Source organism: Zalophus californianus, chromosome 14 (assembly GCF_009762305.2).
Source record: "Zalophus californianus isolate mZalCal1 chromosome 14, mZalCal1.pri.v2, whole genome shotgun sequence".
In the NCBI taxonomy this organism is placed as follows: domain Eukaryota; kingdom Metazoa; phylum Chordata; class Mammalia; order Carnivora; family Otariidae; genus Zalophus; species Zalophus californianus.
The window spans coordinates 2,917,733-2,929,147 of record NC_045608.1 but is presented as its reverse complement, the minus strand read 5'-3'; the positions used below and the strand labels follow the sequence as shown (position 1 = coordinate 2,929,147).

General features: G+C 55.5%; 1 protein-coding gene across 3 annotated transcripts in view; it reads right to left on the bottom strand.

Moving 5' to 3' along the window:
- Nucleotides 1–5,551: 5,551 nt before the first annotated feature.
- TMEM132D (transmembrane protein 132D) overlaps nucleotides 5,552–11,415 on the bottom strand; it is a 557,603-nt gene continuing 551,739 nt past the window's right edge. For all 3 annotated transcript variants that reach the window (XM_027576431.2, XM_035723861.1, XM_027576432.2), the window contains one exon: nucleotides 5,552–8,729. In XM_027576431.2, coding sequence (XP_027432232.2) covers nucleotides 7,548–8,729 — 1,182 coding nt within the window. In that variant the 3' untranslated portion in view covers nucleotides 5,552–7,547. The remainder of the gene's footprint in view (nucleotides 8,730–11,415) is intronic.

The following is an 11,415-nucleotide window of genomic DNA, read 5'->3' as shown; positions in this document are numbered from 1 at the left end:
AGCATGATCTGTTTTGGTTGCTGGGCACGAGGTTCAAACATGTGGCTGGCTGGAGAGCTTCGATCACTCCGGCTGCCCTGTAGACCCACGGGGCTGGAAGGGAGAGGGTGCCAGGCTCACAGCCAACGAGGATGCCCCCCGGGGCCCTGAGTCCCCAAGGGCCCCCACGCCCAGTTCACGTCCGCCTCCTTCATTGCACGCTGCCGACGTTCTTGTTCTAACAGCCCCCTCTGCGTCCACAGCAAGAAGAGCTCGCAGCTGGGTGAAGGTCCCGTGGATGTCCTTACGGGGCCACGGCAGCCATCCTAACATGGCAGGCTGGTCTGCGCGTGCGACAGCCTCCCGTGCCGTGGCAGAGTCCGCGTAGTGCAGCGGAGAGCACAGACCGAGCCGCGGGGCTGGCGGGGGTCCCGGGGAAGGGGCGGCCTGCAGTGATAGCTTCTGAGCTGCACGTGTGCAAAGGAGGGTGTCCTTAAAGAGCAGCAGGGGCAGCAACCAAACCACCAGAGTCAGGGTCCACGGAGGGTCTCTCAGGCAGAGCCACTGCTCTGTTGCTAGAACCAGGGGGTGGGCCGAGCTCCACCACTTGCAGAGGCTTTGCAAGGGGTGCCCAGGCCAAGTGACATTCTCTCTGTATCGTAGGTGCTGAAACGGAGCCCCAGGGGGTACGGTGGGGGCGAGGGGCCACGAAGGGACTTGTGTCAGTCCCCTGGCTCTGTCACAGGTCCCATCGGCACCACAGAAGCCCGCAAACGCTCCCAAGGGAGCCCAGGAGGCTTCGGCAGCTTCGGCTCTCCTCTGAGCAGCTGAGGCTGAGCCTGGAAGCCGGCCCGCTTCTGGAGCCGCGGGACAGCCTCGCCCCATCCCCTGACCTCTGGCTGCCCGGCGGCTCTGGAGCGGGGGGCGCCAGAGGGTAGCTGAGCAGCAGGACGGCACCTGCAGCCCAGCATCCGCAGGGCTCCGAAGGGCAGGTGGGGAAGGGACAAGCGGGCGGCACAGGCACCTCTGGGGAGAGTTAGGCTCTAGGGTGACCCTGTCACAGACAGCAAAGCGGAGCCGTTCTTGGCTAACTAATCAGCGCACAGCGGCAATGAGAGACAGGCAAGGGGTCCCCCGGGTTTGCCTCCAGCCGCTGTGGGATTGGAGATTAGGCCTCCAGAAACGGCTGCTTGCGGTAGGTGGTGCCTCTGCTCTGCTCTTCCAGGCCCACGGGGGCTCCGAAGCCAGGCAGACCCCTGAAAGGCCCTGCTTCGGCAGGAACCCGGTCCCCTCCACCCCCTTCCGTGCTCCTCAGCACGAAGGTCTGCTCCCAGGAACCCAGCCGCCCAACAAACCAAGCGGCATCTAACGAACACAGCGTATTAACAGATTCTACCAATCAGCTCACTGCTACCGTAATAAACCATAAGAGCAGGGGTGTAACGGAACACGGCTCTGTTTCACGTCAAGAGGGGCGTGGGAGGGTGGGCCGCTCGGGGGGGCCAGGCTGCTCCGACTTGAGCCGCGAGCCTGCCTGGGGCTTCTGGGTCCCCACGGTGGGAGAAGAGAGAGGATGGGGGAGTCACACGTGGTCTTCACAGCCCCCATGGAGAGCGCACCTGTCATGACCGTTCACAGGCCTTGTCAGTGCCGCTCACGTGGCCCCAAGTGCACCGCAAGGCAGGCTGGGCCTGCCCCACCTCCCGTGTGCCCAAACGTGCCCAGATACGGGGCGGGGGCCTAGAGAAGAAGGGAGCCCCTTCCTGTCTGTGGGGAGGTCGTGCCTGTCAGTGGATATGGGGTGTGGGCAGCAGAGCCGGCAGAATGCTGAGGTGCATCTGGAAGGAGGGGGATATTGAATTCCTCCCGCGCTCCACGCCCAGCAGCTCAGACCTTCAGAGTAAACCAGCAAGGTCTCTGTAGCAAGAGACGAGGAGAGGTATCGTCTGTGTGTCTCTTGAGGGCAGGGATTGCATCTGACTTAGTTTTCCCTCCCTTAAAGTGACCAAATTTGGACTTGCCTATTGGTCCAGAGGAAGGATGTTGGTGTCACATCCATATGGTGCAGCAGTTAGATGCCATTTTAAAATCCCCCTGGCAGCAGTTAGGTTTCCTGGTTCCTACTGGTTGATCAACTTAATTTATTAGATGATGCCTTTATTACCCCCGCTCTGTAAAGCATTCATTGTCCATCTGTCTGCCCATCCATCCATCCAAACATCCAATCATCTGTCCATCTGTCCATCCACCCATGCATCCATCCATCAATCATCCCCCCCATCCATCCAACCAAAAATGCTCATTGGCTGCTGACTCTTGCTAAGCATGGCTCCAGTCATGGGGTATATAGCCGAGAGCAGGTCGGACCCAGTCCTTACTCTTCTGGAAGTATATTCTATGAGGGAAGACACACAACAGGCAAGAAAGAAAATACTTAGAAAGCACAGCTCCAGAGTGCTCCAAGAGCCGTGAAGAGGAGAAGAGGGGATTTGAGAGGGGAGGGGCGGGCAGGGAGGGAGGGGAGCTGCGCCAAGGTCATCAGAGCAGGAAGGGACGTCGTCGGGGCTGGGACCCGAATGATGAGGAGAGCCAACTAGGGCAGAGGCTCCGAGGAGCGGATGAGCCTGTTTTAGGGGAGGAACAGATGGAAGGAGACCCGCGAGTCTGGGACTCAGTGGGAGATCCGGGCGGAGGCGAGATGAGGGTGGGGCGATGGCCAGTGCCACATCACTCTGGGCTGTGTGCCACGGTCTGGACTCCAGACCCCATTGGAGGATGCGTGGGCATCACTGGAAGGTTTTAAGCTGAGAGTGACATGATTTATGTCTTAAAAAGGTCACCCTGTTAATTTTCATTTAGCAAACATCGACTGTCTACTTAGTAGATTCATCTGAGAGCCATGAAATGCTCTGGACGCAGGGGGAGCAAAGTCCAACAAGCAGAAGCTTTTAAAGGTATAAACCAAACGTGGACCATGGTGCTCTGAGCCCATTAGCCTAATCAGCGGATCAGACTTGATTGAACATCAGAGAAAAGCAGCCATGAGAAATCCAGAGTCTGGACGACCCAGAAAGAGGCAGTGACACAGAGAGCGCGTGGCCCCAGGGACCTGCAGGGGACCCAGCCAGAGAATGCTGGGTCTCTACCATGCACTCACAGGGGTTATCTGCGAAGGGGGCTCGCTCTCCCTTCCTCAGCCTGGCGCTTGGTTTCCTGGAGTCCTGTACTTACGGCTCCAGCGTGGGGGTGCTGGAAAAGGTAAGGGAAGAGCAGTGAGGTCAACTGCATGGCAGGACCAGATCCCTTCTTACAGCAAACGTCTCCTGATCTTCCTGTTGGAAACTGTCCGCTCTGAGTCCCTGTGGGTTAGGTGGGGACTCACCTCCAGGTGAGTTCCAGGCCTGGAGGGAGACACCAGTGAGCAAGGCCTGGGTCATGACAGTTTGCAGGCGACAGATTTGATTCAGCTGTGCCTTGTGATGCAAGCCTGCCAGGCTTCCACGAACGCGTCTACAAAAGCCTTTACCAGTGGGGCTGGGCCAGCACACCCTGGGAGTGTGAGGGAGCATGTATCTGTTTCCTTCTGGGAAACACGTGCTTGGAAACCCGGTGGGCCCTGCCCGGGGCTGGGCTGGCCTGTGTTGCAGTCAGCTGCCCAGACCTCAGGCCAGGTCAGCATTATGGGTTGAAATGTCCTCCCCCAAATTCATGTGTTAAAGTCCTCTCAGTAGTAGATGGGACCTTATTTGGAAATGGGGTCCTTGCAGATGCAATTAGTTAAGATGAGGTCATACGGAGTAGGGTGGGCCCCCACTCCAATAGGGCTGGTGTCCTGATAAAAGGGAGAATTTGGACACAGACACACACGCAGAGTGTGGAAAGGCCGTGTGAACATGAGGGCAGAGGTGGGGGTGAAGCTTCTATAAGCCAGGGAGCGTCAAAGATGGCCCGCAAATCACCAGGAGCCGGAGAGAGGCCTGGAACCTCGGAAGGAACGGACCCTGCCGACTGCTAATCTTGCCCTTCCAGCCTCCAGACTGTGGGATGGGACATTTCTGTTGCCCCAGCCCCCAGTCTGGGCGACCGTGAAGGCGGCCCTAGCAGCCCAACACGCCTGACGACAGATGGTTTGTCGGCCACGTCTAGGGCACGGAGAGGACGAAGGGACGGGGCACAGAGGAACCTGGCTCCTGCTGCCTGGGGGTCTGGCCTTAGTCAGCAGGTAGGAACCTCACTGGCTCCAGGGACCCCGCGGGGGCGGAAATGAGGAGGCAGGCGGGTGCACCTTATTCACATTTAGAAGGCACCCTGCAGAAAAAGCAGTTCGTCAAGACTCTCCGATCACCTCTTCTTTCTCGAAATCTGGGCACAGAGACTGCATTACATACGGGCTGTGGGAAGTCCTGTTTGTTAGACAACAACGTTCCGTGTTTTCCTGGGAGACACACGGGGCTGTTCTCTCTTTCATAAAGCAATAGACTTTTCCCTAATTGTCTTGGGAACACATAACTTCCCTCTGCCTACATTTGCTTTTTTCACTTTTGGGCAGAGACATGACCAGGGAGCACTATTTCTCTGTTCTAGGGAAAGTGACGGCACAGACCGCAACTCTGAGTCAGGGAGACAATCTGGGTGTCCTGCTTGGAGGTGGCAAATCCACTGTTCCCGATAAGGGCAAAGTTGGGTTGTAAGCCCCATTTCACCAAAGCGTCTATTTTCAAAAGAAGCTAGAAATCCAGACTTTTTTTTCTTTAGGTGAAATGGCCGAAGTGTTCAATATTGACTCAGTCTTTGTCTCTTCTGTAACCTGTTTTATCATCCTTTCTACAACTTAGGACAATCTGAAATTTATTTTGATGTTAACCCCTCACCCGAGTAGATGTAACATCCTGGAGAGCAGGCATGCCATGTTTACTCTCCATCTCCAGTGCCTGCAATAGTTCCTAGCACACAGTAGGTGCTTAGCAAATACCAGGTGAATAAGTAACTGATCCATCACTTGATACTGTTGCATGGATACAAGAATTTCATGTACTTTTTTTTTTTTTTTTTTTTTTTTTTTTGGCAGAAGGGTCTCCGGGCTGCATTTGACTATTAGAGGAACCTAAAAGTCAACCTTTTTCATTCAGCCCACAGCCACCGTGGGCATACCTCAGGAAGCTGACATCTGAATGTACGTGTGAGATCCAAGGAAAAGACAGAGCAATTTTCCTCACTGCAGCCTACAGGGAGCTGGGATATACACTTGCCTGCCATGGTTCTCACTTACCACCATCAGTCAGCAGGCTTTTAGCAGAGAATTGCACATGTGATTTATTTGAAAATCCTTTCAGTCCTGAAGGAGAGATACTTAGTACACAATGCACTTTGTCATCATGTGTCAACATTGCCTCGATGTGGAGAGCGACATTACACCGCGTAAGAGTGTAATTGGATTGTGCTGGGATCCTTAAATCTGCATTTTCATTTACCAAGAGCCACAGCGTTTGGAGAGCCATCTGCACTTGACGCCAGCCCCTCAGAGGGGGTCAGCGTGTAGAAAGACAAAGGACAGCCATAAAGCCGCTGAATGCAAACTTTATATTTACAGTCGGTAAGTGTATAAACATATATTACATTCTTACGATCTACAATACATTCTGCAGGGAGATGGATCTGCGAGTGGGCGGCGGCTGCCGCATTAAAGAGGACATCACGTGGGTTACAGGTGGAAAGAAATATCAGCAGGGCTACTGAAAGCAAAGGATTGTCATTGAGAAGGGGTGACAGTTTAATCGCCCCACCAGACGCGGTGAGTCGACTCGGGGATGGGAGCAGGTGGCTTACGGCTGGTGGAATCCCAGGCTTAGGGCAAATGGGGAGCACCTCAGTTGGGGGAAGGGTAAGCTGGAGGAAGGGACACCCATGATCTAAGGAGAATTCAATTATATGCATTAAGGAGGGGTGAGGTGAGAGGGCAAGGCGGGAAGGAGGAGAAGAGGGGGAGTGAGGGACACGGAGGAAGAAGAGAAATAGGGTCAGGGAGACACAGAGACGGAGAGACACACAGAGAAAGAGAGAAAATGGAGAAGAGCATCGCAGAGCGGAGAGACAGAAAACGACAGAGGAGAGAGCCCCCTCCCCCACCACGCGCCCTGCTTCTACGTGGCCCTCCTTACCAGGGATCCCGCCACCCTCCCCCACCTTGGCGGGAGCTCGAGCTGGGGCAGGAATCCGCTCATCTCTCCCCCCATCTGCCTTCTTAGCGGCTTCCCATCCGTTCGGGCATTTGGGAGACATTCAGAGTCATTCCGATTTCAAGCAACAAGGTTAAAGCTCTGAGGACAGACTGGGGTCTCCCTCTCTCCCTCAAGCTCGGGCACCTCCATCCCTCCATCAGTCCAAGCCCACATGGGGGGTGTGAACAGGCTTCCTGCCCGGCCCCCCTGCGGCACAGCGGGCCCTGGCTCCCCCCGGCCGTGCACTCCACCTTGGTCCACATCCATCTCTGCAGCCATGGACGGGGGACCCGGTGTGGCCATCCATGGGGCCATCACAAAATGGCTCCCCCGTCTTCCCAGAGGTGCAGGGTGATGAGTGTCCCTTGGTGTTGAATTCACCGTGAGAACCGCGAATCCTCGAAGACCCGCCTCTTCAAGGAAAGGACATGAGTGACGTTTGCCTGGTGCGGCCACTGCAGAGTGGCACCTGGAGCGGATGTACCTGCCACGGGGGAATGCTGGAAAGGGCCCCGTGCCCACAAGTGAGTGAAAGCTCTTAGACAGCTCGTGGGGCAGAGAAGTGCACATTTGAACACAGCGAACTTGCCCAAAAAAGACTGGTTCCTTGAACCGGATCGACATTCTGTGCCCTGTATCCCTAGTTTACCGATAAAGGGGTGCTCCGAATCCCCCAGAGGGCTTGCTCCTTTGTTCTTGGCATCTGGTTACAAAGATATCCGTGGCCTATTTGCCTACGTGTGCCCCTTCAGTCCCCGTCGGCAACGCCTGGTCAGTCAACAGGGCGCACCGGTCTTTGGATGATGGCACCCCGTGATGACACCCCCCCAGGTGCTGCCCACGCTCCGGATGTGGCCCAGGGTCGTGCCCCGGCTCAAAAGACTCACTGCCTCCCGTCGGTCCACTTGCACTCTACCCGAGTCTCGGGGTTCTTCCAGAGTCTGCAATAGTGAGTTCTGGACCCACGTGGATTTCACCACACCCAAGGGGCTTTGATTCAAGAGAGAAAGAGAGTGATGGGCCGGGGCGGGGGGGGGGGGTGGGCTGGTCTCTCCTGGGACCCATCAGAAGCTCAGTGATTCAGAACTCGTTTTTCTTCCAAGTTTTACAAACTTTTCCATGCACAATCCGCCTCTTAACACTGGCCAAGACACTGCGTGCCAGAACGTGCGCCTCGATCCCGACGTGGGGCCACCGCAGCCGAGCCGGCGCCGTCTGCTGGGGCTCTGCTGATAGGGGCGATCTTACCTTGTCCCGTCACTTCACTCCTTTCCCGGGGGCGCCCTTGCCACACGTCCCCAAGTTAAAGGCTGAGAGGTGTGTGAGAACCCGTGTCCGCAAGTGTCCGGCTTACACATCCTCACGTAACCTTTCCACGTAGTCGTGTGGCTGTCTGCTTTCCCCCGGGTCCAGATCCTCGCAGACCCAGCTCACGTCCTCACCGCTGGTCGATATGGAGTTCACGGTGGGGCACCCTTCATCCGAGGGGATGGTGGTGAAGGTGGTAAATTTCACTCTTTTCCTTTTTGAGGTAGGGGACGTCGGGGGCTCGCTTTTCTGATCCTTCCCATCCGCGACGGTGGGGCCCGAACATTTGAACAGCTGTCCATTGATGCTCTTCTGGGAGTTGGTGCTGAGCAGATACTTACTCTCTTCGAAATCCATGCCCCTGTCAATGGCAGTGATCTGCTCATCCTGGCAGGATGCAAAGTTAATGTGGTTCTCCAGCAGCTCGGAGCGGTGGCTCAACCCGACCCAGTCGCGCGAGTGACTCAGACCTTCTTGCTCCTCCAGGGGAACCTGCTTGTGCCTGTATTTCAGCGCAAAGGCCACACAGTTTATTAGGAAGACCAAAATGGCCAGGCAGAAGACCCCCAACAGAGCGTACATCCCAATCTCCAAGTCACTCAGCCCTTTGGATGCCTGCGTGAGGCCGTTCTCGTCCGCTTCCCCGTTGCTTCTGGGCAGGTCCCCCTGGGTCGGGAAACTGGTGAGGTCGATGGGGATGGTCTGCAGGTGGCTGTCATCATCTAGAAGGCTTCCTTGGCTCTTCTTTCTCTGGAAGGTTGGCCTCTCTGTCGTGGACCCTCTTCCTTCCATGAGGCCCACAGAAGAACTGCTATAAAACGGGCCCCCCTGGGTCCCCCATTCCTGCAAGGGTTTTTTGGGTCTTCTGTCACTGACGTTATTTTCTAGGTGAACTCCCGCCCCAGTGTGTCTGCTGTCACTGGTGTTGGGGTTCGCATCATTTTGGCCAAACTTAACTTTGATGTTGGCTGTCCCCATGGCCAGCACACTCTTCCGCTTGGATTTCTGGCACGATTCGCTGATGACCATTTCAACCTTTACCAGAGCACCCTGCCCTTCGGTTTCAGCAGCGATGATAGGCCACTTGAATTTGGGGTCTTGGTGGATGGAGACCACCTTTTCGTCCAGGGAGGTGGTCATCAAGGAGAAGTCTTTCCCATCGTAGATATCCAAGGGGGTGATGGAGCCATCGCTGAACTGGACCCAGCAACTGATGGCCGCTTCCTGTTGAGTAAAATAAGTCAATAAGCATGGGCCCCAGAGCTCACGGAACACCAAGTCTTCGTACAGTAGACATTCGGTGGCAAAAATAATATGACAAGAACAAAGGAATGCCTTTGAAGCAGTGCAGAAGCCAGAGGCCAGACGCACGAGGGTCACAGAAGAAAACCAATGCTTATGGAGATGGGAAAGGAAAGAACACAAGCAAGGCCTTGACATGAGAGTGAAGGGGGGCCGGTGTTAAACGCCCCGTAAGAAGATCTGCTTTTCTTCCCCGAGGGGTTGAAAGAAAGATGCGGTTTTTAGGGGTGCCTAAATTGCATGGCCAAGGGTATTCCTGATTAGTGGGATCATTTACGAGTGTCACACATTTCAAGGGAAAATATTTATGACATTATTTTTAAGCTGTTTTAATCCCGAGTCTCCCGTCATTACTCACAACGGAGATGAACCCCCCCCCCGTTATCCGACAGGGACACCCAGAGGTACCACAAGCTTTGGTGGTGTTGGTCCTGCTGCATCTGGGGCTACGGGAGTTGGTTTGTGTGAGTTTCCAGACACAACGTTGACTTGGAGACAGGAGTTAAAACAGCCAGGGAGAGAGGCACTCTACGTGGGCTGTGTCTGCCACCCTCTACCCCCTCAACCAGTCAGCGGAGACGGGGAGACCAAGGAATGGCCAGGGCCAAGGTCTGCACACATCTCAATCTCTTGCCTTTTTGCTTTGTTGCTTTTAGGTCAACCCTCCTTGGCACTAGCTGGACCAGGCAGACCGTGAAAAGGAGGTACTCTCTGACTGAATGCGAGCCTTTAATTTCAGGGAAGAGGTCATTGTGCTTGACTGTGAACTGGCCCTCCCTTCCCCACATCTCAGAGAACCTGCTCCACCCCAAGCCCAGAAGGATGAGTAGCCTGGAGAGGCACATGACCCCACACACCCGGCCATGGCGCCTCAGAGGACTGGACCGAGGACAAGGCGGCAGAAAGTGGCCTTCAGAGCCGTTATCCTCCACAGCTCTGAGCCAATGAGTATCTCTCTCTTTTTCTCTCTCTCTTAAATTTGAAATAAAACGGATGGGATTGAATCCTGAGCTGCGGGAAGTTGAGTGGGGACTCCCATTAAACTAGGGAGTGGAGCCCACCTCTGAGCCACCACAATGGATCAGAGATAAGCAAATGCCTGGGCCCAGCATTTATTATAGGGAAAGAAAAAGAAATACAGCAGAAGGAACGGCGCAGGGCAGGGAGTGTGGGCATGGGGAGAGTGCCGATACCCCGCCTCCTCTGAGTTCCTGCAGCTGGGGTCTGGGGGAGCCCCTGGTCCTGGTAATAGATCCCCCATGCTTCAAGCTTGCTTGAGTGGATTTCTCTTTCTGGCAACCGAAGAGCCCCTGAGCATGAGCGAAGCCGGTTTTACCCCGGTGCTGTCTGGTGTCTGGAGGCTTCCTTCAGCTCCGCCATGAGACATGGCTACTGTTAGACAGCTACTAATTGCAGAATGCTGCCAAGACCCAGCACAAGAGCCCCTGGACATGACATCGACTCACCAGGTTCTTCCAATCTGCCAGGAAATCGGAGCAGGAAACTCAAATGCCATTGGATATCTTGAGACTGAAATGTCAGAGCCAAGTGCACGCAGGGACTAAGGGCCATCCAAACCAAGTACGGAGCCGACCGTACAGGGGAGCATGTTCAGCTCTGCATGTCACAAATGGATTAGCTCTCTGGCCCTGTTCTGTGTCTTATTGCTTCCTTAAGTCCTGACTAGAGGTCCCCTGATTTTATCACCCCATGAAGACAGAAAGCAGCCCAGGCTTATTTCTCCTTTGTTATCTGTGCCTTGCAACCTGGCTTATCCCGCCCTGAGGAAAAGGAGGTTTGTCTTAGGCAAGAATTCCTATCTGTTACTGGAATCATCCACGTTCAAGTGTTTTATAATCCAAGCCCCTGCACACAAAGACCATAGCAAAGGGGCAGAGGGATTAGCCAACACAGGACGAGGAGCTCAAGGTGCAGCACGGGTGCAGGCTGGGAAAATGGGAGGGTTCTGTGTGTCCTGGGACAAGTCCGGCTCGGCTCAGAGCATGGTCACAGTCTCAGCGGTGCCGGAGGCGGGGCTGCCCAGGGGACACCTGCCAGGAAGGGTTCCTGCCCAGAAGGGAAGCTGCCAGGAAACCCCCCACCTGGGCTGGAGGCCCTCGAGCAGCCCCGCAGGAGGACGGTGCCGCTTCACGAGGCACAGAGACAATCAACAGCCGGAGACCACTGTCCCTTTGCTCAGCAAGGTTCACCGAGGCCGCCATGTTCCCTCTAAAAAATAAAGCTTACTCTCCTCTGATGAGGGAGGAGCACATAGAACATATGCGTATGTCCTGTTTTCAGCGCCTGTCGGAAACCATCCCATCGACACACAAACACACACAGCACAAGGTCAGCGTCCGCTGGTGTCAAGTTCAGAGAAAGGAGATGCTGACTGACATCGCCACGGGGTCCTCACTTCCGCCCCGAGCTCAACCACAAGCCTGGCGAGAGCGACGCCTCCAATGTCCCATCACCCCAGACCTGCTACCCCATTTTCCCTGCAGGGACTCCACAGCAGGCTGGGGGCCCTTCCCCGGGGGCCCCTCTGCCCCACCGGGGCCATGGGGGCAGCGGAAGAGTGTGAGACAGCCCAGGTGACTACCTGAAC